General features: G+C 48.8%; 10 protein-coding genes across 10 annotated transcripts; 4 read left to right on the forward strand and 6 right to left on the reverse strand.

The window, feature by feature from the left end:
• Positions 1-188: 188 nt before the first annotated feature.
• Positions 189-711, reverse strand: atg8 (autophagy-related protein 8; the record flags this gene model as incomplete). Its single annotated transcript, XM_745400.1, has 3 exons — positions 189-222; positions 276-508; positions 622-711. 3 exons carry the CDS (start codon positions 709-711, stop codon positions 189-191), a joined length of 357 nt encoding a protein of 118 aa, XP_750493.1.
• Positions 712-1,806: 1,095 nt separating this feature from the next.
• hem13 (coproporphyrinogen oxidase) lies at positions 1,807-3,190 on the forward strand (the record flags this gene model as incomplete). Its single annotated transcript, XM_745401.1, has 2 exons — positions 1,807-2,019; positions 2,081-3,190. 2 exons carry the CDS (start codon positions 1,807-1,809, stop codon positions 3,188-3,190), a joined length of 1,323 nt encoding a protein of 440 aa, XP_750494.1.
• A 467-nt stretch (positions 3,191-3,657) lies between these two features.
• On the reverse strand, positions 3,658-6,462 carry AFUA_1G07490 (putative microtubule binding protein HOOK3; the record flags this gene model as incomplete). Its single annotated transcript, XM_745402.2, has 1 exon — positions 3,658-6,462. The coding sequence occupies one exon, from the start codon at positions 6,460-6,462 to the stop codon at positions 4,003-4,005; it is 2,460 nt and encodes an 819-aa protein (XP_750495.1). The 3' UTR covers positions 3,658-4,002.
• Positions 6,463-6,772: 310 nt separating this feature from the next.
• Positions 6,773-7,648, reverse strand: AFUA_1G07500 (uncharacterized protein). The gene is made up of 4 exons (XM_077803864.1): positions 7,388-7,648; positions 7,297-7,321; positions 7,225-7,234; positions 6,773-7,164 (listed from the first exon to the last, which is right to left on the reverse strand). The coding sequence occupies exons 1-4, from the start codon at positions 7,514-7,516 to the stop codon at positions 7,035-7,037; spliced, it is 294 nt and encodes a 97-aa protein (XP_077660035.1). The 5' UTR covers positions 7,517-7,648; the 3' UTR covers positions 6,773-7,034.
• Positions 7,649-7,755: 107 nt separating this feature from the next.
• AFUA_1G07510 (putative mRNA cleavage factor complex component Pcf11) lies at positions 7,756-11,178 on the forward strand. The gene is made up of 6 exons (XM_745404.2): positions 7,756-8,737; positions 8,853-9,311; positions 9,379-10,097; positions 10,164-10,359; positions 10,421-10,792; positions 10,849-11,178. Exons 1-6 carry the CDS (start codon positions 8,570-8,572, stop codon positions 10,897-10,899), a joined length of 1,965 nt encoding a protein of 654 aa, XP_750497.1. The 5' UTR covers positions 7,756-8,569; the 3' UTR covers positions 10,900-11,178.
• Positions 11,179-11,425: 247 nt separating this feature from the next.
• On the forward strand, positions 11,426-12,827 carry AFUA_1G07520 (Gfo/Idh/MocA family protein; the record flags this gene model as incomplete). The annotated part of the gene is made up of 4 exons (XM_745405.1): positions 11,426-11,459; positions 11,539-11,559; positions 11,652-12,182; positions 12,253-12,827. 4 exons carry the CDS (start codon positions 11,426-11,428, stop codon positions 12,825-12,827), a joined length of 1,161 nt encoding a protein of 386 aa, XP_750498.1.
• A 363-nt stretch (positions 12,828-13,190) lies between these two features.
• On the reverse strand, positions 13,191-14,167 carry adk1 (adenylate kinase ADK1; the record flags this gene model as incomplete). The annotated part of the gene is made up of 4 exons (XM_745406.1): positions 13,191-13,596; positions 13,670-13,824; positions 13,892-13,944; positions 14,008-14,167. 4 exons carry the CDS (start codon positions 14,165-14,167, stop codon positions 13,191-13,193), a joined length of 774 nt encoding a protein of 257 aa, XP_750499.1.
• Positions 14,168-14,568: 401 nt separating this feature from the next.
• rpn8 (proteasome regulatory particle lid subunit RPN8) lies at positions 14,569-16,082 on the forward strand (the record flags this gene model as incomplete). The annotated part of the gene is made up of 3 exons (XM_745407.2): positions 14,569-15,063; positions 15,139-15,410; positions 15,486-16,082. Exons 1-3 carry the CDS (start codon positions 14,880-14,882, stop codon positions 16,080-16,082), a joined length of 1,053 nt encoding a protein of 350 aa, XP_750500.1. The 5' UTR covers positions 14,569-14,879.
• Positions 16,083-16,570: 488 nt separating this feature from the next.
• AFUA_1G07550 (uncharacterized protein) lies at positions 16,571-17,476 on the reverse strand (the record flags this gene model as incomplete). Its single annotated transcript, XM_001481663.1, has 1 exon — positions 16,571-17,476. One exon carries the CDS (start codon positions 17,474-17,476, stop codon positions 16,571-16,573), a length of 906 nt encoding a protein of 301 aa, XP_001481713.1.
• A 228-nt stretch (positions 17,477-17,704) lies between these two features.
• Positions 17,705-18,868, reverse strand: AFUA_1G07555 (ubiquitin carboxyl-terminal hydrolase; the record flags this gene model as incomplete). The annotated part of the gene is made up of 1 exon (XM_001481664.1): positions 17,705-18,868. The coding sequence occupies one exon, from the start codon at positions 18,866-18,868 to the stop codon at positions 17,705-17,707; it is 1,164 nt and encodes a 387-aa protein (XP_001481714.1).
• Positions 18,869-25,361: the final 6,493 nt, after the last annotated feature.

Consider the following 25,361-nt stretch of genomic DNA (forward strand, 5'->3'; position numbering starts at 1 on the left):
AGTAAAAGAAATTGTTGCACACCCGATATAACGCCTGCGTAAATGAGAGATACCACCGCAAAGCCCGAGCAGTCCATCTAACTCATCATGGATCAATCGACTTCGACACGAACTTGAAACGTAGGTTCGTGAATCGAACACCTTGACGGTGCGGAGAATTCCATTTGCTAAGAAGGACCCATTGATACTCAGCAGTCACCGAAAGTGTTCTCGCCAGAGTATCTGAACGGCTGTTAATACATGTCCTAAGGGACGAAAGAGGGGGAATAACACACGTGATGTACAGGAAACCATCCTCATCCTTATGTTCTTCATAGATGCTGCTCATGAGTGCCGCGGTTGGTGGCAGGACCTCATCGACGAAGATGAAGATGGCCTTCTCGGGAGAGAGCTTGATGCGCTTGCGAATGACATAGACAAACTGGCCAACTGTAAGGTCCGCAGGTACTAGGTACTTCTTCTTGTCGATAGTAGCAATGTCCGACTTCTCAACTTTCTCGCAGATGACCTGAGGAAGACGTAGCTTAGTTAGTATCCGAACAAGCGGTGAGAGTGAATCTTTCTCCTGGAAAAGTAAAATATTCATAGCATTCTCCCAAAACTTATGGGCGATGAGCATACCGGAATACGATCAGCGTACTTCTGGCGAATACGCTCGGCTTCAGCCTTGCGTTTCTCGAAAGGATGCTCGTCCTTGAACTTCGACCGCATCTTGATAGATAAGGGCGGATAACGGATAAGGTGAGGTCGGAAGGTTGTTGAGATCGAAAGACCGTGATGAAATCAGAGGGTAAATTATCTCACTGTTGAAGATAAATAGCAGATAGAGTTTGGATACGATGATGGAAGAGATGAAGATGGAGGATGACGAAGGTGAGGGATACTGATAGAATAGGCAAGATAGGTCAGCAGTAAGTAATAGGCCAGCAAGAGGCGAGTTGGTACCTAGGCAGACACAGTAACAAGTCACAAGATGACAAAGCGAAACACAGGATGACTAGCCAATGCAAGCAGCCCCGCGTAATATATAGTATTATGGATGTATGATACAACCTGATAAGGTGTCAACGTGCAGATCACGGGGTGGAAAGCGGTCAAAGGAACCCCGCTCAGTGAGTCAGGTGCTTTTGATCATATTGAATCTCTGATTTTCTGGAATGTCCTATGATGCTCAACATATTTAAAATAGAATAGTAACTGCTAGTGAGCGGTATGACTCTTTTCTGTGTATGTGACCATCTTGACAAGCTCGAAGAGGCAGTGTGATGATATGATCATTATTGGGACCTCAGCCGGAAACTAGCTTGAGCTTCAGCCGCTTTGATCCGTGGCAAGTTGGCAGCTTAAAAGCAGCTGTGCCTGAACTCCCTGTCAAATACTTTGCAGCACAATATGATAATTTCCTTGATTACTGGCCAAGCGGACGAAGCACGAAGCAGCAGTTTGACTCTGTGGCTTTATACGAACAAGCTCAGGCAACAAGGCAGCTTTATTGTTGGGGTGCAAACGATCCATAATTGCCTCCCTAGCACGGCGCCTTATTAATAGAAAGCAAACACGGCAACCAATGCAAATGGCACAAACTGTTTTGAGTTTCGAGGCACGGAATCAGGTGTTCTCCGAGTATCATGACAACGGGTGGTCCCATATCTATTCCTGGAAGTGGATAGACTGCTTCTCTACTACACGGTGGGCTGAGCCCCTCGGAACACTTTCGTCTCTCACAGAGCGCCGGTAGCTCCTGCAGCATCACCTGATCCTAGGATATCAGCCAATTGACCACCCACTTGCATTATCTCTTAAACCATGGCTTTGCCGCGATCATTTATGCCTCTTCGGAGGTCACTCTGTCAATTCTCATCTCCAACCTGTCGCAATCCCACTCGTACTTTGAGAGGAGCGCATCGTTGTTATTCATCCGCGCAAAAGTCTCGAGAGCCGCAACAGTTCACTGTGTGGAGGCCCTATCTTCGGCTGGCAATCGGTGTACCCTTCATAGGAGTCATAATATATTCAATGGTACGCGCAACGCTCCGATGAACACCCCATTCAATAGCATGGTTTAAATTTGACTTGGTAGATGACCGGCGAAGTGACGGATCTCGACTCCCCGTCCATCGTGGAGCTCGATGAAACCCTAAAGAAACAGTCGACAATTGGCGAAAACTCGCCTATGCGTCTACGAATGGAGAAATTGATCAAAGAACATCAGCAGAAGATTGTGAATGAACTCAGCAGGATAGACGGAAAGATGTTCAAGACCGATACGTGGACACGTCCTAATGGTGGAGGCGGTATTTCATGTGTCTTGCAGGATGGAAATGTCTTTGAGAAGGCCGGTGTCAATGTTTCCATCGTTTATGGTGAATTACCTCGCCCCGCTATCGAGAAAATGCGAGCGGATCACAAGTCGTTTGTCGGCGCGGATGTTGACTCTCTGAGCTTCTTTGCTGCTGGTCTCTCACTGGTTCTGCACCCACACAACCCCATGGCTCCGACAGTGCACCTGAACTACAGATATTTCGAGACCTCGGATCCAAAGGATCCTATCCATGGAGAGAAAAACTGGTGGTTTGGCGGCGGCACAGATTTGACACCGTCATACCTCTTCCCTGAAGATGTCAAGCATTTTCACCAGACTATCAAGGACGCCTGTGATAGACATGATGCGACATACTACCCCAAATTCAAGGCATGGTGTGACAAGTACTTCCACTTGCCCCATCGCGGCGAGGCTCGTGGTGTTGGCGGTATCTTCTTTGATGATCTTGACGCCAGTTTCCTTGAAACCTCTTCTACTTCTTCCCAGAACCCTCAAGAGACCATCTTCTCATTCGTCTCCGATGCTCTCGCATCATTCCTACCCTCCTACGTCCCCATTATCGAAAAGCGCAAGGACATGCCCTTCACTCCCGCCCAGAAGGAATGGCAACAGCTTCGGCGTGGTCGCTATGTCGAATTCAATCTTGTCTATGACCGCGGAACTAGCTTTGGTTTACGTACACCCAACGCTCGTGTCGAGAGTATCTTGATGAGCTTGCCTCGCACTGCATCATGGGCATATATGGACCCAGTATCCGGAACACGTACCGAGGGTCCCATGTCGGAAGAAGAAGAACTTCTGACTCAAGATAAGGCAGCGGAAAAAGAGATGATGGAGGTTCTGAGACATCCGAGGCAATGGGTTTGATACACTGGGTTGCAGACTCCTGACCCTTCCAATAATGGTACTGTCCAAGATAAAATATGTACAATTTTTTTGCACTCTTCCTGTAATATACACCACGGTTCGGGCGCTCAACTTATAGGGGTCACTTGGCTATGATCTCAGTTGTTGAGATTCGGCTCTAAGATATCAATTTTTAACTGGGGACTGGGGTATCAAGCAATGGCATGTGCGTGTGTCTAACACTGTATCTCTATATAGTCTTGGCTTAACAAAGGATATAAAGAAAGTGACGTAATAAAAGAGCAAGCGAAAGACAATGGAGAAGACAAACTCCCTAAACTTACAAAACAAAGCGATTCTAGCGACCTGCTAGCAAACTTCTTTGTTTCCCCAGCCAGCCCTTCTGCAATTCGCTCATATTGGCACCGTTGCGGAATCTCGACACTGTGATATTGTTGCTTTGTAAGCGGCTGTGGAGATCATACCAGGCAGAACTGATAAGAGCTAATTCGCGTGCCTGGTTGTCGATGATCTTCTGAAGTTCGAGCTGGACGAGAGATGAGCCTGTCAGTAAAGGAGGATGACAAGGAGAGAAGACCAATCGGCCTATCTTAATGTGTCGAGTCGACGGCAAAGAACAACGTGAAAAAAGGGATAATAACTTACCTCGCGCTCCCTGCTAACTCCATCAGCAGTATTGTCTTCTTCGAAATGCTTTATGCGCTCTTGCAGGAATTTAATGTGCTCATTTTGATGATGAATGTACTAAATCACAAATCGCATTAGTCAGCTTTGGGCGCAGAAATGCCAGAGAAATGCAGTAGCCATGCTATTCAGGAGCGCTTGAATCTCGACATCAGGCATTTCCAGCGTGATGACGGTACATCTCGCTTGAGTGGCTTCGCCGGATTCTCCCTATTGGTGCACTCTGCATCGAAGTCAGGTACACGCCGTGGCTGGGCGCGCAACCCAGTATTTACAGCAGCGGTAAATGAACTCTCCGAGATGCCTTTCCCAGAATGTGTAGGCCCGGCGCCATTGGAAGGAAGTGGGGTGAATTTACTGACCTCTGCGCGCTTCGCAAGCTTTTCAAGGTACTTCTCAATCAGCTCAGCAACTTCTTTGGCGAGCTCTGGACCAGATTTCTGAGAAGCATCTGCAGAATCACCGTTCTCTTGGGCCATCAATTCGGCCAGCAGCCTCTTCATCTCATTGGACATTTCCTTGTCCTCCGCGTGAATTTCAGCTTGCTTTTTGTCGAACAAGCTGCGCAGCTCATCTCGTTCAGCACACACTTCGCGGACCAACTCTTGACTAGCGTCAAGCTCAGCCTCGAGCGAATGTATCCTATGCTGACACTCATCCCATTCGGCACGAAGTTTGGCGACTTCGGCTGAGTTGCTCTCCTTGACTTCGTGAATCATGTCTACTTTCTCCTTGCCGGCAAGTCCAACTGTAGTTTCATAAGCGGACTGTCGAGACGTTTTGTACGCAGTGTAGATTAACAACTCACCCTCCGCCATGGCGTCTGTCAGAGCCCTCTTGGTAATTTCAAGAGAGTCTTGAGCATCGGCAAGTTTTCCAAGTGCTTGGGTGTAGTGCTCGTATAGTTTCCAATACTCGTCACTGAACGTTCCGTGAGTACGTGGTGAGAAAAGAGGTTCAATAACATACCCTTGTGAGGAATTGGCCTGAGCGAGCCGATGAATCTGTGAGAAATTCTCCGAGAATCTCTCAAATTGGGAACCGATCTGGGGTTCGTCATCAGCATCGTCCGCAGCAAACTTTCCCAATTCCTCCTCGAGCCAACTTACAGAGGGCTGTTCCTTTAGTGACTCAACGTCCTTACGCAATTCGTCATTTTCCGCTTTACTACTATCGGTCAGCTCAGCCTCTTCAAAGATAGTCGGAAGGACTGACAGTTGCGATTCCTGGATGCCTATGCCCTCAAAGTCTTCTTGCAATGTGCCTCGCTTTGGTGTTTCGGCTCCTGGAGTGAGCGATGGACTTCCGGGCGAGCCCTCAAGCTCGCGGATCCGTTCTCTCAGTTCACTGATCAGAGCATCATCTCTCTCGCGCTGTTCTTCGGCACTACTGAGGCGTTCCGTAAGCGCATGGTTGTTGAATTCAAGCTGCTTTTTCAGATTCTGAATTTCGCTGCATTCCTGCTCGATGCGTGGAAGGACTCTGCGATATTCCTCAAGTTCCACTTCACGTTCCGCTGACCATCTCTGCTGCGAGTCTGCGTCTTTTAGTTGCTGCTGGAGGTCCTTAATCTGGTTCTTCAGACTCTGGTTCTCTTTCTCAAAATCCTGACTGGCCTGCAGCTTTTGGCGGTATTTTTCCGCTGCATTGGCTTTTCGTGCAAGTTGGTCCCTGTCGGTCTTGAGTTCATCATAGTCATCTTGTAATTTCTGGAAGCGCTGATTCTTGACATGTAGAGACTCCACCGTCATGCGCAAGGTGTCAATCTCATCCTGCGCTGCGGCGATTCGCTCCTCCTGGGAGGCAATCAAATCCTCCTGCTGACGCGTCTTCGACTCCAATGCCTTTGCACTGACCCCAATGTCGCCTTTTCCGGACTTCAGCGTCACCAAGCGATCCTCCGTTGAAGCAAGACGGCTCTGCAGAGTGTCATTGTTTTCCTGGAGGCGCGCTAGTCGGTTGTGTAGATCTTCCAGCGCTTTCTCCAACTCTTTCTTTTCATGCGTCAAGCGATCGTTCTCCGCAATCACCTTTCCCACTCGTTCTTCAAATTGTAGCTCGAGATCCACCGAAAGATCCTGTTTCTTGGTGTCTTCGGTGGTTTCGTCCTCGACATCACTTGGAATTAATTCCCCGTTCGACTCCTCGATTGCGATCTTGAGCCCTTCCTGTGCCTGTAGGCTCAAATCCTGGATTTGGTTGACGAATCTCTCTGGGTTTGGCGAGCGAATGACAGCGATCAGGAGCAGTTTCAGGAGCTTGTTGGTTTCCTTCACCGAGTTCTTTTCCGCAATTGCTTGAAGATCCGGAGACGGGTCCAAGCCAGAGGGCAGATTGCCAGTTTGCATTCGCAGGTAGCCGGTCAGATGCTTGTGGACGTGTTTCAGGTTGGCCAGTTTCGCAACCCAGTGATCGGACGTATTCCGCTCGGGCAATTCGTTGAGAAAGTACTGAGGGTCAATATCCTGCAGAATTTCCCAAAGTATCGTGCCATCGCTTAGTTCCTCGGTAGATCGTAGCGTTTTACCGAGAGAGAAACTGTTGATCCATTCTAAAAGGGCTTGAGTAATCGTGTGTTCCGACGCCATGTTGGGAGGGAATGCGTCGCGCCCTGGGAATCTGAGGAATGTGTAGGAGCTGAACGATGTAGGGGTGGTAATAACTGTCGGTCGGGTTGCAGCGATAATTTCATCTCTTTAAAAGCAATGTAGGACTGGAGAATTGCTTAAATAATTGTTAGATTCGGTTGTTGTCTCTCCTGAATCTCGCGAGTTCGGGGAAGTTTCACAGCGGGCTCCACGCGCACCTTGTGCTTGGCCGGAGTCGAGAGGTCTTCTTTATCTACTCTTAGGATGTCGCAGAATCGGCACAGATTTATTTTGATGAACAAAGGCTATTGCAAATAATGTCCCTGTTTTGTCTCTCATGGTATTTTCCTTTCTTTCAAGAGAACGATACAAAACAGTACAGATCGTAAATAAATCATCATGAATCACAATGTTAGAATACTGCTTTTCACAAAGAAGCAGATAGAATCAATCCATTATCCATATAATCCAAGCGCAGGGTCAGTGAATATTGTTCCAGAAATCATTAATCATAAGCAGCTTGAGCGTTCCCAATCATTCAGAAGGCGATGACTGCCTCAGGGCAGCTGATATTAACTGCTGTTGCAATCTTTATCACCATAGGTCGACACCACCTGATCTCCTTCGATAATTGGTTTATACTTGGTGGACTGTGTAGAAAGACTCTGAATGGCAGTGTCTGGAGCTTCCGCAGAGAAACCCCTGATGTGGCGTTAGACGCGAGTCCCGTAAGGTAAAGGTTTAGGGAACGGAAGAGGTTACTTGATAAATTCTGAAGAAGAGATACATCAGTACTCTGAACAAGTATGTTAATTGCAGAATGGCAGCACTTACGGTACTCATGAGTGATATGACCACCCTGGAGTGAAAATTAGATCAGTAAACCATGAGATAAGGAGCCCATATCTTCAACAGGACAACATACGCCTTCTACGATGGATTTCTGCGCGTCCTTGATGACCGAGTCTGGGGTGTCCTGAGGGTAAGTGACCAGAATCGACCTGGCTAGAGCCAGAGGAAGAAACCCGATAATGAAGGCAGATGACAGTTTCATTGTTATGTAAGTATGTTTCAAAGTGACACAACCACTTTCAAAAGGTACTATGTCTTATTATGCACAAAGATGGTCGCTATTCACGGTGGTTTATCTCGAAGATGATAGTCTGTAGGAATATCCGCCTACCTCAGTAGATAGTTACAGAGTATCATGGTATGACAGTGGCACTCCGTCATGGGGAAGGTGACTAAGCCAGACAAGCCAGCCAAAGTCTTGGCGTTAGTCGGTCATTCTTTAACCTTCAGTTCACTTCCTCCTCCTCAATGATTATCTCATAATAATCACAATCAATTTCCCTTCTTCCCCTATTTCCTTTTGATTAATTTTTAAGAATTCTCCCCAGCTTTTCTCTTCGATACTGGCTACCAAATTCACCTCTGCCGTTGTGTTGGTCCTCAAGGTGTTGCGTTCTCCGAAATTTATCTCAAGCGTGGAAAGCACCCTCAGATTCCCTCACTGACATCTTCGTACCGTTTGCGTGCCTTTGCTGGTTAATAACCCTAGAAGGGTCAATCGGGCGAGATATTTACGAGGTGGTTCCTTATAGTGGGTTTAGAAGGATAGTCGTGGGCTTCTGTGGTTTAGGTTGAGGACTGGCGCCTGCTTCGTCTCGTTGTTATCTCCAAAGTCTCGCCAAGATAGCTAGCAAGCATTTTACAAGTTTCGACTTTTCTTCCATCTCTTGCTCTTTCAGGAGATCACAGTTCTGGAAAAACACCGGAGGAGAGAATAAGAAACCTATCTTCATAAAACCAACTTGAGAACACAAGAGAAGACACGGCAAACAAAGAGGAAAAAGAACATACCGTGCAAAAAGGACCTCAAGAAAAAAGAGAAAATCACTACCTAAGAAGAAAAGAAAGAAAGAAGCACACAGGAAGGGAAAAAGGAAAAAAAGAAAAGAAAACAGCTAGAAGGAGGGAAAGAAAGCATCCCAATATCCCTGAGTGTTGCTACTTTCGCTTGAAGATTCCCTTTGTTCCCTTTCTCCCTCGCCTTCATTCTCACCTTGCCCACGAACACCGTTGCTTCACGGCATACCTGCCTGTCATGTCGTCTGGGCTTGCCTCTGATGAGGTCGCCGAGGATTACAAGAACTCCCTGGAGGATCTCACCACGAACGACAGGTTCCAGATCAGCAACTTGACCGTCATAGCCAAAGAGAATACTGAACATGCTATGGCCATCTCCAGAGTTTTGGAGAACCACATTCGAACAGTAGGTGGTCTTTGTTTCTCACTCTCATGCATTTCTCCTTGGCTTTTGTATCTCGCTCGGCGCTCAGCTGTCTGTAAGTTTGACCGGTTGAACCACTTCTAATCGTGTGCTGTAGACACCGCCAGCTCAGAAGCTTCCTGCCTTGTATGTAGTCGACTCCATTGTGAAGAATGTGGGAACTCCCTACACACTTTTCCTGGGTCGCAATATGTATCAGACTTTCATGAATGCCTACACGCTGGTGGACTCGCAAACCCGCAGAAAGCTGGACGAAATGCTCAAGACTTGGAAGGAACCTGTTCCGGGGTCATTAGATACAAGACCCGTCTTTCCTCCGGAAATTACACGCAGCATTGAAAGCGCTCTGATCAAGGCGAGAACCGCGGCTCTACAGCAACAGCAGGCCAGGAGCCAGCAGGATATACTTAACCGCGGCCGGGTTGGCACTCCTCCTCATGGCTGGACGAACAACACTACGCTCAACCAGAGTGCGACTCGGCTCGCGCCTTCCACAAGTCAGAATGGGCATGCTCATCAGGTCCGAAATGGACACACGCAAAATTATCACGCTGCGGTAAGGCCTATGCTCGTCACAAACTAGCTGTCGTGAATGCCCTTTGTGATATCTAACACATACACAGTTGGACCCTCGATCTACTCCAACCCCTCAACCTTTGCAGCGCTCGGAAGTGGATCTCGCGGCATTGAATCGCGACATCGAAGCTTTGATTGCAGCTGCCCGAAGTGATTTCGCCAATAACCCTCTTGACCCTTCTGTGCAACAGCGTCTCAAAGCTCTTTTAGACCTGCAAGGCATCCTCCAGCGTCAAGAACTCACTCAGGAGCAGCTGAAGCTGGTGCGTGACCAGGTCTCTGCGCTCACTCCAAAGTCTGCTCTTTCAGTTCCCCAAAGCGTTCCGTCAACGATTCCAGCTATGCCAACAACCAGCATGGCCACACCTCCTGGTCAGACCCTTTCACAGCCTCTTCAGCAGCTCCTCAACCCGGGAACATTAGCTGAGCTTATCAAAGCAACTGCTGCACGCCAGCAACCCACGCCACCACCCCAAGTCCACAGCATTCTACCGCAGATGCCAGTAGCTAGCAGCACGCCACAACCGGCCTCCATGCCGGCGACCGAGAACCCATTAATTGCAGCGCTACGAGCGCGTGGCCTCTTGCCTCCTGCTTCCGCACCTCCTGCCCCTACCACTGCTCCACCGTCCAATCTTGCCTCCGCCTTTCCCTTTATCGTACCTGGTCAGGTGCGATTTTCAACTCCAGCGCCTACTATGCCTCAGGCTCCTAATCCCTCGAGTATTACTATCAACGTACAAATGAATACGGCATCCATTAAAATGTAAGTGTGCACGAAATTTGCACTTGTAAAATGGTCGCTGCTGTTTCATATGCTAATAGGATGCAGACCGCGCGAGGGACTAATAGCCAGTCTCTACGAAGCGAGATCTAACCGTTGTGGAACATGTGGCCGTCGATTCTTTGCAACTGAAGAAGGAAAGGAAAAGAAAGCTCGCCATCTGGACTGGCACTTTCGGACCAACCAACGGATGGCGGACGCTGCCAAGCGAGCGCAGAATCGCAGCTGGTACGTTGACGAGCGGGTGAGTGGATTTCTCTTTGTCCAATTTTCATATCCCGGAGAGTTTCCTAACAACCGGGCAGGATTGGATAAAATCCCGCGAAGCCGGAGACGATGAGGATCCTGCAGAGGCAGAATCTACAAGTGCCGGTGCTGCAGGTGTCGAGGGTGATTCGGCCAAGAAAGGGCCGCCCAAGCAATGGATCCGGGCTCCCAATGATGCTACTTTACGCAACACGCCCTGTCCCATTTGTCAGGAGACATTTGAATCGACATGGTCGGAGGAAGTCCAAGACTGGATATGGCAGGATGCCGTCAAGGTTGGGAACCGGATATACCACGCAAGCTGCTATGCGGAAGTTACAAAGGACGGGACGACTACAGCTGCAGGTCGGGGTACGCCTTCGGCACGGACTGGAACGCCGGATTCCGTTTTGGGCAAGAGGAAGGCGGAGGTATGTTCGATCCACCGTGGCAGAAAGTTTGCACGTATCAAACTAATTCGACGTAGGGGACCGACTCTCCTGGGTCCAATGTCCGAGTCAAGATGGAGCCTGCGTGAACGACAGTGTTTCAATCAAGTTCGATACCCCGGTCCCTGCTTTCTGCTGGTGCCGAGGGGGGCGGCATGCATGCGTTGGAGTTGGCATTATACTCTTTGTTTGGTGGTTGCATTTAGCCGGCGGCTGTACTGCATTCTGAGAGCCTGCACTATTTTGAGAAGATTGGGGGATTTTTCACTATCTACGAGCATTACCATACCTGTATTCCATACAATTCTCCATAGAACATTCCATAAACCAATGGCTATTCCGAGAATGGCACTGATTCTTGTACCCCACAGTTTATTTTCCCTGGATAGTCCCAGATGAGGCAGCGGATAATGGATGCCATTGGGACTGCCCCGCTTGTCCAGGAAGGCCCTTCTATTATTGATAATCAGAGTTGCAGTAGTCTAGAGCCCAAGATGAGCTGCGTGGTCTTAGTTCTTATAAATACAATCCTGCTCCCAAGTCTCTGTCTCGCTTTGGCACCATCCTTCTCTGCTGTATAGTTCCACTGCCAGTTCCCCATCCTTCGACGTCACCATGGCTCCGTACAATGTCCGGTGGGGTATTATGGGTATGTTTTTCCATCCTCCCTTGTACCACCCCTCACCTAAAGGCCGTTCTAAGCTGACAGTGCTTCAAATAAAACATAGCCACCGGCTGGATTGCCGATAGTAGGTTGCCACGATTTCCCTCAACAAGCCTCAAATTGATCGATAATCAATGGAGAGAAATTTAACAGCTAATACAATTACGTGACACTTAGTCTTTGTAAGAGACCTTCTGCGCGACCCCAATCTCCGAGACGCATCTGACGTCTCTCACACCGTCGTTGCCGTTGCCTCTTCTTCAGCCAAAGACCGGGCGGAGAAGTTTATTGCTGATACGGGCATCCCGGCGCCGTGTGCTGCGTACGGCTCGTACGAAGAGCTCGTGGCCGATGCTAACGTGGACGTGGTGTATGTCGCGACGCCGCACTCGCACCACTTCCAGAATGTGATGCTTGCGCTGGAAGCAGGCAAGAATGTTCTCTGTGAGAAGGCTTTCACCGTGAATGCGGCGCAGGCGAAGATCCTATGCGAGACGGCGAAGAAGAAGAACCTTTTCCTGATGGAGGCCGTGTGGACCCGGTACTTCCCTCTGAGTGTGCAGGTCCGGAACCTCATCAAGGAGGGGGCCATAGGCGAGGTCCTCCGGGTGGTTGCTGACAACAGCTTCGGGGATAACGTCGAGGAGCGATGGGGCACTCAGCATCGGATGGTGAACAAGGATCTCGCCGGTGGCTGCTTGCTGGATTGTGAGTTTCCCCTTTCTTCTACGGGCTCCTGAATCATTTAGCACAGCTTCTAATGATCGTTTCCTTGCAGTGGGCATCTACTCCTTGACCTGGGTCTTCCAGACTATGTACCACACTCTTCCCCGGGAGCAGCGCAAAGCTCCTTCGGCCATCTCCGCGCACATGTCTCTTTACCACCTCACTGGCGCCGACGAGGCCACCACGATCCTTCTCACGTTCCCGACGACCACCCCAACTAACAATGCTCAGCCTGGTCAATCGCAGGCTGTCGCCATGACCCATCTGCGGGTCGCGACCGATCCCAATGAGCAGGGAGCCGCTGGTCCCTCGATCCGTATCCAAGGGACCAAGGGCGAGATTCAGGTCTTTGGGCCTGCCTTCCGGCCTGAGCGGTACCGTCTGATCCCCAAAAAGGGACTCGGCGAGATCAAGGACGTGCAGTGCCCGTTCCCGGCGGATGGGAAGGGCATGTACTGGGAGGCCGACGAGGTGGCGCGGTGCTTGCGCGATGGAAAGCTCGAGAGCGATGGGCTGCCCTGGGAAGAGAGCATTGTCATCATGGAGGTCATGGACGAGGTTAGACGCCAGGGTGGGTTGACCTATCCGGAGAAGATTGAGTCCACCGTTTACCCTACCCAGCTGTAAGGGTTGCGGAAATGTATATATACTTGGCTCTGAGGCTGTAGATCGAGTTATGTTATATGGCTGGCCTCCTATGGGGATGTCCGGCTGAATATAGTGATTTTTGCTCGCCAAACAAAAGATACTATATATATCGCTGTAATTGGACTGAAGGTATCTTTATGTACGGACGCCAAAAGGACTCCAAATACCCTTCCCTGTAGTCTACCAAGAGGCAGATGTGCACATTCTGCAGATTACATGGAATTATTTCAGGATCTATCCTTCACACATAGCACTCCTCCCCTTGCCGGCAGGGGATGTGATGGGGGCCGTATGACGCACGCTCGTGAACCCATATGGTACCTTCTAGAAGACTTTCTGCATTTACTTCTGGAAAACACCAAGCAAGCTTTTCCACACCTGGCCGGGCTCCTGGCTGGCATCAATGCCTCGCCAGATACCGGTCTTCTTGTAGTATTCGACGACAGGGGCGGTCTGGGCGTGGTAAGTCGAAAGACGCTTCTTCAGCGTCTCGGCGTTGTCATCGGAACGTTGAATCAGGGGCTCGCCGGTGACATCATCCTTCATATCGTTCTTGGGAGGGTTGAAGATCTTGTGGTACGACCGTCCAGAGGCAGGGTGGACAAGACGTCCCGTAATTCTGGCGACCAGGAGGGCATCGTCGATCTGAAGCTCAATAGCATGCTGGAGCTTCTGGTTACGAGCTTCAAGCATGTCATCCAGACGCTCAGCCTGAGCAACAGTACGAGGGAAGCCATCCAGAATGAATCTAGAAACATTCGACAATCAGTCACTTTCCGTCTCCGACTGAATGAACTTCAACAAGGCACGTGTGTACGAACCCGTTCTTGCACTCAGAATTGGTGTCGAGCTCGTTTTTGATCATGTTGACCATGATCTCATCGCTGACAAGACCACCCTGGTCCATGATCTTCTTGGCCTCCTTTCCGAGCTCAGTCTTCTTGGCGACCTGGGACCGCAGCATATCACCGGTAGCCTTTGAGGTTGGAGAGGGGAATGTCAGACGCACACTTTGCACAATGACTTGCAATTCAATAACGTACCAGGTGGCACACGCAGTACTTCTCCTTAAGCCGTGGCGCCTGAGTACCCTTGCCTACAACCCGATTAGAACCATGAAGCCATTATCGCAAGCGGCAACCCTTGTAAAAGACCATACCAGCACCGGGGGGTCCCATAAGGACGATGCGCATCTGCTCGGCGATAGACTTGGGCTTGGATTCGCCGCCGAGGCGGGCCTCCAACTCCTGCACACGGTTCTCAAGTTTCTCAATCATGTCTTTCAGACCGTGGACGACCTCTTCTGTGATAGGAGCCATTGCGATTACTGCCGGCTGAATTGAGCTATGACGCTATCGACCGGAGAAAGAACAAAAATAGAAAAAGGAAGGAGGGAGAGGAGAGGGAGGGAAAAGGAATCGAGTGCCTGGCAGAGAATGGTGCTCAGTGACGGGGAAACGGAAAGGAAGGGAGGATCGGAGAACTAATTCTTGGAGAAAAAGAGATCGAAACCGGAGCATTCTCCCGCGCGTCCGAGGTTCGGGGTTTACTGGTCAAGTACAACGCTCCAGCGCCTACGAGTAGCGACTGAGTCAGGGTAACATATGAGCACATGTAATCCAGTCATTAAGACTTTCAATTCCTCAAAATGAGGCTTTCTGCATCCATAGTACATGCCGAATGATTGTTGAAGGTACACAAGTGCCGGCTGTCTGGCCTCAGGCAACAAGGCCCTAAAGTGGCTGGTGCATTAGTAGCCAAGCACAAGCCACAAAGACTACCAAAGCTCGCGTGGCTTTACAACGGAGGAGCTCCAGCGCAGAACAACAGCGGCTCCATCGTTCGCTCCGTCGTCATCATAATCCTCCTCATTCTTACTCCAATCCTCATCCCCAGATCAACTTCTCTCTCTCCGTCGCTTCCACAACTATTCACAGACTTCCGTGCAATCGGAAACAGCGTCTGTGATCAGTCCACGGCCTCCAGCATCTTCCCTCCTTCTGCCATCATTCTCATCTAATCAAATCAACCATGCCTGCCACCACGGCGGACACTCTCTCCCTCGTCACGCGCACCGTCACGGTAGCTCCCTTAGTCCTTCTTTCAGTCGCAGATCATTATGGACGGTCAGCCAAGGGAACTCGGAAGCGTGTTGTTGGTGTGCTGCTCGGAGAGAATTTGGGCCAGACAGTTCGAGTATCGAACAGCTTTGCAGGTGCGTCGTCTCCCAAACCGGCTTACTTATGTTCCCTGGTAGATGGACGGCAGTTCTGATGTCTCTGTCTTTTAGTTCCATTCGAGGAAGATGAGAAGGATCCCTCCGTTTGGTTCTTAGATCACAACTTCGTTGAGTCCATGCGAGACATGTTCAAGAAGATCAACGCCCGCGAGAAGCTTGTCGGATGGTATCACTCTGGTCCTAAGTTAAGAGCCTCTGATCTTGAGATCAATGAACTCTTCAAACGATACACACCGAACCCCTTACTGGTCATTGTCGACGTCCAACCAAAGGAAGTTGGCGTTCCCACAGATGCCTATTTTGCTGTTGACGAGATCAAGGACGTAGGTTGACCCCATGCGATGCCCTTGTGAGCTCTTCAATCGTATCCAACTAATTGGTTCGCTCGCTCTACATAGGATGGCACAACAACGTCCAGAACATTTGTCCATACCCCTTCAGTGATCGAGGCCGAGGAGGCTGAGGAAATTGGTGTTGAACACCTGCTTCGAGACATCAGGGATGTTGCCGTTGGAACTCTTTCAACACGCATAACATCGCAGCTTCAGTCGCTGCAGGGTCTGCACTTGCGCCTGCGTGATATCGGCCAATATCTCCAGAAGGTCCTTGATCACGAGCTGCCGGTCAACCATGCTATCCTTGGCAATCTTCAGGATGTGTTCAATCTTCTTCCCAACCTATCTACTCCAGCAGCAACGTCGCGTCTAAGTGGGTCGGAACCTCAGATGGAAAATAGTGAATTAGCGCGGGCGATGAGCATAAAGACCAACGATCAACTGATGGCCATCTATATCAGCAGCTTGATTCGTGCTATCACTGCCTTCCACGATTTGATTGAGAACAAGATTCAGAACCGACAACAACAAGAAGAGAACGAATCAAAGAAGGAGCAAGAAGCAAATGCTGCCAAAGGTGATAAGGAAGGTGCGAAGAAGGCGAATGGCATGAACGGCGAGCCAAAGGAGGATCAGGAGAAGTCCAAGAAGAAGAGCTAGAAGTGTCATTCAACAATGGCACAACTGACATTGACATTAAACATTTTCAGTTTATGCATGGAAGTGCATATTACGATAATCTGAGAATCGATCTCGGCCCGAGCTTGTACCAAGCGAGCTCGAGCAGTTTTGGAAACATTCATCCCTTTGTGATATAACACGCCATCGGATGCTGGACTGTAGACAAGCCAGAAATCTCTTTAGTGGATACTTCCCTCAAGTTCTTTCTGGAAGTATTTATTGCGTCGCCATTAAAAGTTTCAAGCTTGAGGCTTTCCCTGACATGTCTGGCATTTGCGTCACAAGGAAATGCCCAATTCCAGGCAAATGGACAGACAGGCAGGCAGGCACAGCTGAAGGGCCTTGCTGAAATAATGGTCTGAATGCCTCTTAGAGGTGAAGTAATTTCTGTATCATAGCACCGTAGCGCCTCCCCAAGACAGAGGCGTAGGGACATCTGGGGATCAATCTCTGCGTCGTCGCGAGAATCATCCACCCCAACCCGCACACCGCGCCGCCAATTCCTCGCGAGTCAGAAAGACAGGACCGGCTTGACCACGGCTGCCGCCACTGAAGATTCCAGGGCAGCGCACCATCAGCAAGCATGCGAGCAGATGTTTACAGACAGGGGGTGCCAGTCGGCTAGGCCCTCGGGTCAACAAGCCGCCAAAAACATAGTGGCAAGTCGGGTCGTCGCTGGCGGCAGACTGTTCATCCAGAGTCTCATCTTCGGCTTCGCCGTCAAACTGAGAGGAGTGGGCCGGGCCCGGGTCGCGGAAGGTATTGAGCGTAAAGGTGGGACACGTACAGTTCCAGGCGTGCAGGCGGACTTCGTAGCCCTTTTGCTCTATGCGTGTCCGGGGAGCCCGGGATGGAGAGGTCGGCGCTGCTGCAGACGTGGATATGACATAGAACATGTCTTCTTGCGGTCTTTCTGTGTTCCTGGGGTCGGTTCCGTCAAGCTGTGAGCATGCAGATGCTTGCCCGACGTGTTCATCCCGCGTGAATCGCCTGACCAGTCCCCTATCCAGGATATCTAGGGCCAGGAGGAGTTCATTTGGGAAGAAACAGTGCAAGGTCAGCATAACTGACTTAACTTGAGATAATTGAGCCTCGGGGAGGGAAGAGAAAGGTGATTGGCTTGTGGAAGTGTGTCGTTGAGGACGTATGGTGGGATGGTCCATCCCATCGCCGGGATCCCGCACCTCGGGCTTACATGATGCGAGTTGTGAAATCAGTCGATCAATGAACTGGGTAGATGAAGGTAGGCTTTTGTGGCCATCTTCCAGCGCTGACTCCATGGAAGTACGTATGCTTGATGAATGCTCCCTGCTTGTCCCAGATAGTCGATGAAAAAAAGCTTGGATGTCGTCAATGAAGTCCCCACTTACCATGAGAACAAGCTTATGACCATGTCGCTTTTTTACAGGCACTGAACTTCATTGTAAAAGAAGTCAACAATTTATAAGTATTGTCTATCATACATAAAACACAGGCGGAGAATTGGTCACACAAGGAGTTAAAAGGACCGCAATCATTGCAGGGGCGGACATGTGAACATCAGCTCTAACCATGTATACTTACTCTGCGTATTATACCCAGTCGATGTGGCTTTGCACTCTTTATTGTTTAGCTTTACTCCGGAGTCTCGCCGATTGACGGGTTCCTTTTGGCGGACTGGAGGGTTTCTTTGTGACACCTTTCGGCTTGGCTGCTTTCCCGGACACTGTGTCTGCTGCTTTCTTCGTACCGGCACTGGAATCTTTGGTGTCTGCAGTCTTTGAAGGCCCTCGCTTTGGCTTCTGCACTCCCCATGGTTTGAGCGACGTGGTCACTTGTCCTCCGAGGATCTCGCCGGTGTCTTCTGAAGTTAATGTGAGCTGCAGAGTAGCACGCTGCGTTCTTGCTCGGGGCCCCAGAGCCACAAGTGCACCTTTACCTGGGTCCAGGAGCAGCTGCTGGTTGATCGTCCATTGGATAGGCCTCCCTTCTAGCTCAATGATCCCTTTCATTTGTACACCACCCTTGACCGACCCTTTTCTTGAGCCTGGTTCATTCGATGAGCCGGCATTGGAATGCCCTGAAGAGGTCACGCTCTGGCCAGTAATTGATGCTTTGGGGTTGGAGGACGTGACAGCGGCTGATAAACCTGTATTGGAGTCAGCTGAATTGCTCTGGGTTTCCAGTCGTCGATACGCGAGTATGTAAACATTCTCCTTTCCAGCACCTGGCGGGCTCATACTCTTTTCCAGAGTCTGGGTAAATATCACGCGACTGTCGTTGGTCATCACCCATTCACCAGAGGGGCCCTTGACGGCCGCAGTATAGTGTCCGCTTTTACTGTCAACGCCGATATGAAAGAGGACGGCATAGAGCTCGTAAGCAATCTTGCCTTGTCCCTTAACACTGTCATCTAGAAGGGAATCTGGAATGGCTAACTCTCCCTGAACTTCAATTTCGTCTCTCAGTTTCCCTGACTTTTTGTATCGATTGACCTGAACGATAAGGATTTCTGAAGGAAATACTATCTGAGTTTGAATCTCATGAGGGGTCTGTTTAGTGGCGCATGTTTTGCAACCCGCAAGAGTCTCCGACTTCATGCCACTAATGATGGCCTCCTCTATGGGGGTAGCGTTCATGGAGCCTGGGAGATTTGCACTGAGGTACCGTACCCTATCCCCAGCTGTTGAGTCTTTCTGCTTGCAAGTCTTGCAAACACGACACCCGCTCAGTGCCACGGTCATCAAATCCATAAGCTCGTCATTGCTTCTATATGTCAGCTTCATGATGATTAACTAGGTTCTATGAAACGTGGATAGTGCGCGACTTACTAGGGTTGGCTTGTGTGCCTTTGGAGGAGCGAGATCATGTTTTCCAGCATTTCAAATGTGTCATGCTGCTGGCCCAGGGTTGTTTGCCAGCACAATTGGCCGTACTTTGGACTCTGAAGTTCTATCCACAAGCTCTCCAGGGCCTGTTCATGTCGGTTGGGACATTGCCAGTAGGCAATGAACATGTCGTACAATTTGCGAACCACGTCGGGGACTGATTTGCTCGTGCTTTGCCCCAAGTACTTCTTGCACCAGCTCAGAAACTGTGGAGTGTGGAGAAACAGCATGAGGGCTGCATTCCGGTAGCAGAGGTTAAGTCCATTATTGTTCTCAAAGCCTCTTGTAGGCAAGGTCGGCTTCAAGGAGACATGTTTCCAGGCTGCGGATACAGCGTTTTTCTGCTGGGAGTTGTGTTAAACCGGTTATCCATTATATCATGTATGTTAGAGAAGGACTTACAGGAAGAGAGCCTGAAGGGGGCGAGGCCTGATTCGCCATTTGTTACACACCAGTCCCACGGGCAATATATGATATGTTTGCTGCTGCAGATGCTGAATAGGTCGTCCTGGATAGGAAACAATGTGATGATGAACCTGTTGAGACAAGTATGTTCCACTTGTTGCAGTGATATGAACCGTATCAATCCAGTGCAGACTCAGGTCGCGAATGCTATTCTCGACAGGGAATAATCCTGTAGATTTATGCCTGCCATAATAGCCATTGCTTTTTGACTGTTTGTTTTGCTCTGTAGTCTGTCTTTTGTCATTGCCGTGTATCAAAGCCATGCTGGACGAACGCTGAAAATAGGAGCTGGGATGCTATTTCGTTGGAGTCCTTGCGAAGGTGCAATGAAAGAAGGCTGGCTTTCAAATATGTCTTTGTCAAAGTTGTGCTAGGAGGCGTATCAGAGAATATCTTCCGAGGTCCAGCATTGTAAGACATACACCTGACTCCTTTGATGTGATGTCTTAGGACTGTGATAGAGACTGCGCTTCAAAATTATGCAAAATGCAAACAATGAATGAATAAGTGGCTGTAGTCTTTGTCTCAAATAAAAGTAGCAAATGAAAGTAGCATTCACAACATTTCTTAGAGACTGAGTTTGAAACAAGAATATTCGGTCAAACAATGGACACTCTTCGTTATTATCAAATAACTACGGTACCCTTCTCTTTCATGCATCGTTCCTATTCAGCCTTATGGAAGTCTCAAAGCAGCAAAGGAGAACTCGATAAAAGATGTCAGATATGTCAGTCAACACAAACAATTCGGTGGATATGGGTCAAAGATCACAAGATTAGATGTCTGTGACATAGTTTCCATTGAGGCAAGCATCATCCCTGTCTTTGATCAGACACGCCTGTTTGCATCTCTCCCTGGAGGGGAGTCTACTGAGTGCGGCATGCATGGCAGAGTATTCGGCCAGGTATCTCGTTAAGCGCTCTGTTATGCTATCGAAACACATTGTGCCTACTGAGTTTGAGAGAGAAGGCGCTCTGGCCATTGAGGTACATATCGACCAAACAAGGGCCTACAGCAAGTTCGGGCCAGAGTACCCAGTGATATCCTGGCCATCTGAAGTCTAGATCCAGGACAAATCCAGCTCCGAGGCATTGTCAAACCTGCAGCAATGATATTACAGACACGGGAAGTCGTATGCAAATGAAACGGCAGAATCATATAATATGGGCCAGTTGCAAGTAAAGGACGCATCAGCGTTCCCACATTGTCTGATACGTTTGATATATTTGATTGCTTATGATGAATACCGCTATTTGCATGGTTAGCATCATGGTTAAGGTACAAAGATAGTGGAGAATTGTGGCCCATTTTGTCCAAGCTGGGCCTATAAATCTCTGTAGATCCATCCATTGGGCCGGCTATCAACTGCAACCATCATTCCATACTGTGTCATAGCCCTCACAAGCTTCAATTCAGTATGATAAACATTTTCTACTAAAAGAAGTGCCACAGAGTGTGAAGGCACATGGGTGGGTCAGGTGCCTATTCCTACCTGCCACTCCTTCGAGATGATTGACAATCCAGACCCGGTAATTTCTTGGACCGGACAGGGCATTATCCTCTGCGGAGTCCAGAGCTCATGAACCGGTTCTTATTATTGCCCAAAGACTTTGTCCCGCTTGTTCGTTACGCCCATAGCATGGTCAGGTCAGTAAATTACTTTGTTCGCGCTGGAGCGACAATGCCGTATTGGGCCCCCGGCCATGAGCCTGGGTCATAAACTCATTGATCGAGTAATTTCGTGTCTTTCCCCACATCTCTGAGATTCGCGTTTCAGCTTGTCAGATATGGAGCCAACTCCGACCCAGATACCCAGCCTAGACCCTCGACAGTAAACGCCAAACAGTCAGGGCTCAGTGCCCAACCGTCCAACTTGACTGTGGCTCGCCGCTGGCATCTGGTCGGCAAATCGCCTTGACTTGGATGGCCCGGTCTGGCTGGTATTGGACCTCTGGAACGCTAAATTGCAGTGCAACCATACGACTGTTCCAGTCGTGGAATGTCGAATGTCTTGATGGATTGCCGTGCAGAAGCGCAAGCTCAATATCTATCTGTCTACAGGTGCAACAGCACAGTTGTCGATGGACGTTTTAAATTCATGGTCTTGCATTGACGCAACTTAGCTTGAAGTATGACTGACCTCTGATGTCAGGGTAATAATGTCTAACACCTATGATAAAGAATTGTCAGAGGTCAACTGATCTGTTATTGAGAGAGCTGAAGTCAGATATTGATCTACAGCACAATAACAGAAGTAGGTAACCAGCTCTTATTTACCAATGACCAGGGGCTCGTGCCGATACCATGCCTGGTAGTCACCAGAACATACCACAGTTGATTGCGCGGCTGGCATGAACATACAAAGCACTAGACACTTAGAGAGGCTGAGCAATATGAAAGCCCTCCAGTTGATGACTTCGACCATGGATTCCAATCTCCATTCTAATCAATCTATGGAAGGTGACAGCTGGGTTCTTTTCCCAAGACAAAGCATCGCCCAGCCACGGCCACCGCAAATCCACCGTAATCAGCACTACCGACTCCACCACAGCAAACCAGAAGTCAATACCAGATCCACCGTGGGCGTTTGACCACCAAGCAGTTGATAACTTGATTGTCGTCGTCAAATATTATCGCGCACGGTACGAGAATATCGACTTTTCCGCGGTTTCTACGGAGCCACAGCCACCAAGGGCCACGTTATGGCTTTACCAATGGATCACCTGTTTTGCTGCCTAGATCAGATATATGCCTTATTCTGCAGGACAGTATTACGGAGTACATGATACCAATCCCTACTAGAGATTCATAGTTGATCCTGATTGTAGGATACAGAGTTTGATGAGTACTTCCTGACTATTGGCGTTTTAAATCGCTTTCCTCGCTTATTTTTAGCCTCAATGCTCCACTGGACCGCAGCAAACAGCAGACTCAGTAGTCCATAGAATACCGGGATCTGATTGTCACCGACTCGCTTAGGTAGCTTAGATCGTCCTTCAGATTCATCATAATATATTGGTGCACAAAAGAATCGGCAAGCAAGACAGACGATTTCCCAAGTACTTTTTTACCTGATCCCTCGGTAGCGAAATGAAGGGAAATGAATAGGTGCCTCTCGTTGATGTCACGGTCAAAATCAATTTTAAATTACCTTGCCTCAAACCGTGGCGCAGGGTGGGGGGAAACGCTTGAGCCTGTCGGACATTTTCTTTACGACGATCATTGCGTACTGAGTACTTACCAGGAATAAGATAGGTAGTGTACGGAGTATAGCCTACCTTAGTCTGGACTGGGCGTTGAGGTACCCCCACCTGTTCAGCGAATGGCGTTGGTTGCCTACAGCTGCCCTCTTCAAGCGTTTGAAATTCGATACCTTAGTAAGGTACGGGTATCCATAGGCACAGCTTGACGTCTCAGGATCAAACAGTCTCACCTGTTGTTCATTAATATCCAAGCATCAATATCCATTTCCACGATCAATCCAGTTGCTGAAAGTTTCATCGTCTGGCTGTAGAACGCATACAGCCCAATGCTACTGGCTAATAGAAAATTTGTACTCTATAGCTCTCATTTTGAAAGGGTCATCTATCCTGGATTATCAACGCCAATATTCTGCCACACACGTCACAGTCACGAGTTCTATGATTGAATAATGGCACACTTTGGATTTTACTCCACAATTTTCCTGTGATTATACAACATGATGGTTTTAGTGCAGCCCCGGACTTACTTGGCATTTGGATAGAAAGTTCGGCTGGTTGATCAGGATCAATGCGTTCATATTCATCGAATTTCATTGTGTCGCGCTTGGGATTTGCAAGTGCAGAGACCAGTGAGGTACGGTTTGTCATTAGTTCAGTATTATTCTTCGTTCTTCCACAGGCGTGGGCAGAAAGAGTATAGCATTTTGTGTTGAGATAGGGAAACACCTGTTCTCGACCGATTGAATAGGTATAGATTGATGAGTTGCAACCCACCGCCACTTGAGGTTCAACCTGTATCGTGTAATCTCTGATACGTTTCGTATGGCTGAGCAAGTGATCAGATGAACCAACTCCGAATACCTGATCTCTTTTGTTCAATTTGGGAGAGCACCTGGCTGTCATTAACCGTGGCGGTACTTGTCAACTCAGCCGGACGGACAACAACCGAATGCAATAGATCATCTCAGGTCAGGACCGTTGTCAACTGGCGTCCGTTATAGATAATTCTCGACCATGGGCCGCTTCCTGCGGCTTGGCAACTTGGCTCCCATTCAAGCCTCTTACTTTCCGAGAGTTAGAGCAGGCTGGCACCTCTCCTGCCACTGAATAACAATGCAATTAACCTGTTTACATTAGGACATGAAGGGACCAACCCCGAGCATGGGAAAGGGTGGATTGGCTGGCATGATATTGCGGTGGCATCCACCGCCTCAGTCGGAACAGTAAATTAAAGGCAAGCCACCGTTGGCCCCACTGATCCCTAGGTAATCTTGCAGATGACGGGTTACCCCCTTGTCCCTCGGCCTTGTGGTTCGATGAGAAGAGGAGTGATGACTCTCAAACGAAAGTTCAGCAATCAGTACGACCATGATTGTGAAGATTCTTTCCTGTGTTTTGCACAAGTTCAATGAGCTGTGGGAATTCCCGTATTCTGTAATATAAGGTTGAATATTCGATAGTAGTCTTGCACTAGATATCATAATTACTTCAAGGCACACATAGTGGCAAAGTGTCGCTATCCGCCTCAGGGTTCATCATAGAGCAGTGCGATTTTGGTTGTGGTGGTAATAATACTACTTAATCATAATGTCGGTTTGCTGTCGAGTTTAGAGAGATTCTAGATTCGTGTCTTGCTTCATGATTGTGGCTCTGGTCCGACAGATCAACAAGCCCTAATTTTGCAATAGATCATCAGAACCATCGAACTGAGAACGAGTCTTAATGTAGATAGGTACTACTAGTAGGGCTCATCCACCAAGGAGGGACAAATCTGTTGGGGAATTAATTGGATCTGACTATAGATGACTGAAACAACCAAGAACGCTCTTCAGAGAAATGACTGGGGGGTGCTATTGTAATGAAGTACCGAGTACCTCACAACCTTGACATGCCAAACACTATTTTCAAGGTCAAGAGTAAGTCTAGAACCGATTCCTTAACACATAAGTATTCAGTTTAAGGATGTCAGGAACTCAGGTTATGTACAACCAGCTGGTTCGGGAGACAATTGGAGGCCATGTGTACACACAACAAGTGATAAGTGATACGTCAATTGACACATGTAGAGGTGTCTGCTGGTCCCGTAACGGAGCTAGATTCCATGGCAAGTAAGGTAGGTGACTCGTAATGAGAACAGCAGAGCGGTGTCTAGGTAGAATTATCTCTACGAATGGCACAAGCAATGACGATGTACAATCTATTCTTCAGTCCTCGGCAGTAGTCACAAATTATTATTGCGTGGCCACTGGCCAGAACAATCTTATGTTTTCAGCTTCTTGGTCGATACTTGCCTGTAGAGGAAAGGGGGTTCCTCCCCGCCGTTAGACTAGCTGCTTAGAGAATGGAGATCCATCACAGGGGCTCGGGTCCGGCTTACCAGAAGTTGAATCCTAGAAATAATCAGAAAAGCCGTTGAGATTTGAACTTGATCGTCTCCTTCGAACCGGTATAAGCCTGACGCTGGCAAAAGTATACACAGTTATATCGTCTCAATATTGTTGCTTGTCAGCAGAAATAATTAATGCCCCCAAGATCCCTCCATGTTATCATATTCTAATGTTCACATTGATTGGGCGTATGCATTGCCCTCTCTGACTTTATTCGTACTTGACTAGCGTATCTGCAAGACTCATTGTTGAGTATAAAACAGCCCGTTCGTCACTGATGTACGATTGTCCGAACTACCACCATGGTCACTAAACCAATTTTCTTCAAGACTCGAA

This window comes from Aspergillus fumigatus, chromosome 1, assembly GCF_000002655.1.
Source record: "Aspergillus fumigatus Af293 chromosome 1, whole genome shotgun sequence".
Classification (NCBI taxonomy): Eukaryota; Fungi; Ascomycota; class Eurotiomycetes; order Eurotiales; family Aspergillaceae; genus Aspergillus; species Aspergillus fumigatus.

Coding starts and splice junctions, on each gene's coding strand:
- AFUA_1G07500 (XM_077803864.1), bottom strand. CDS start 7,516: ATGAAACTGTCATCTGCCTTCATTATCGGGTTTCTTCCTCTGGCTCTA. Junction 7,322..7,387: donor AGAAATCCATCGTAGAAGGC/GTATGTTGTCCT, acceptor TTTTCACTCCAG/GGTGGTCATATCACTCATGA.
- AFUA_1G07510 (XM_745404.2), top strand. CDS start 8,570: ATGTCGTCTGGGCTTGCCTCTGATGAGGTCGCCGAGGATTACAAGAAC. Junction 8,738..8,852: donor TGGAGAACCACATTCGAACA/GTAGGTGGTCTT, acceptor CGTGTGCTGTAG/ACACCGCCAGCTCAGAAGCT. Junction 9,312..9,378: donor CGCAAAATTATCACGCTGCG/GTAAGGCCTATG, acceptor ACACATACACAG/TTGGACCCTCGATCTACTCC.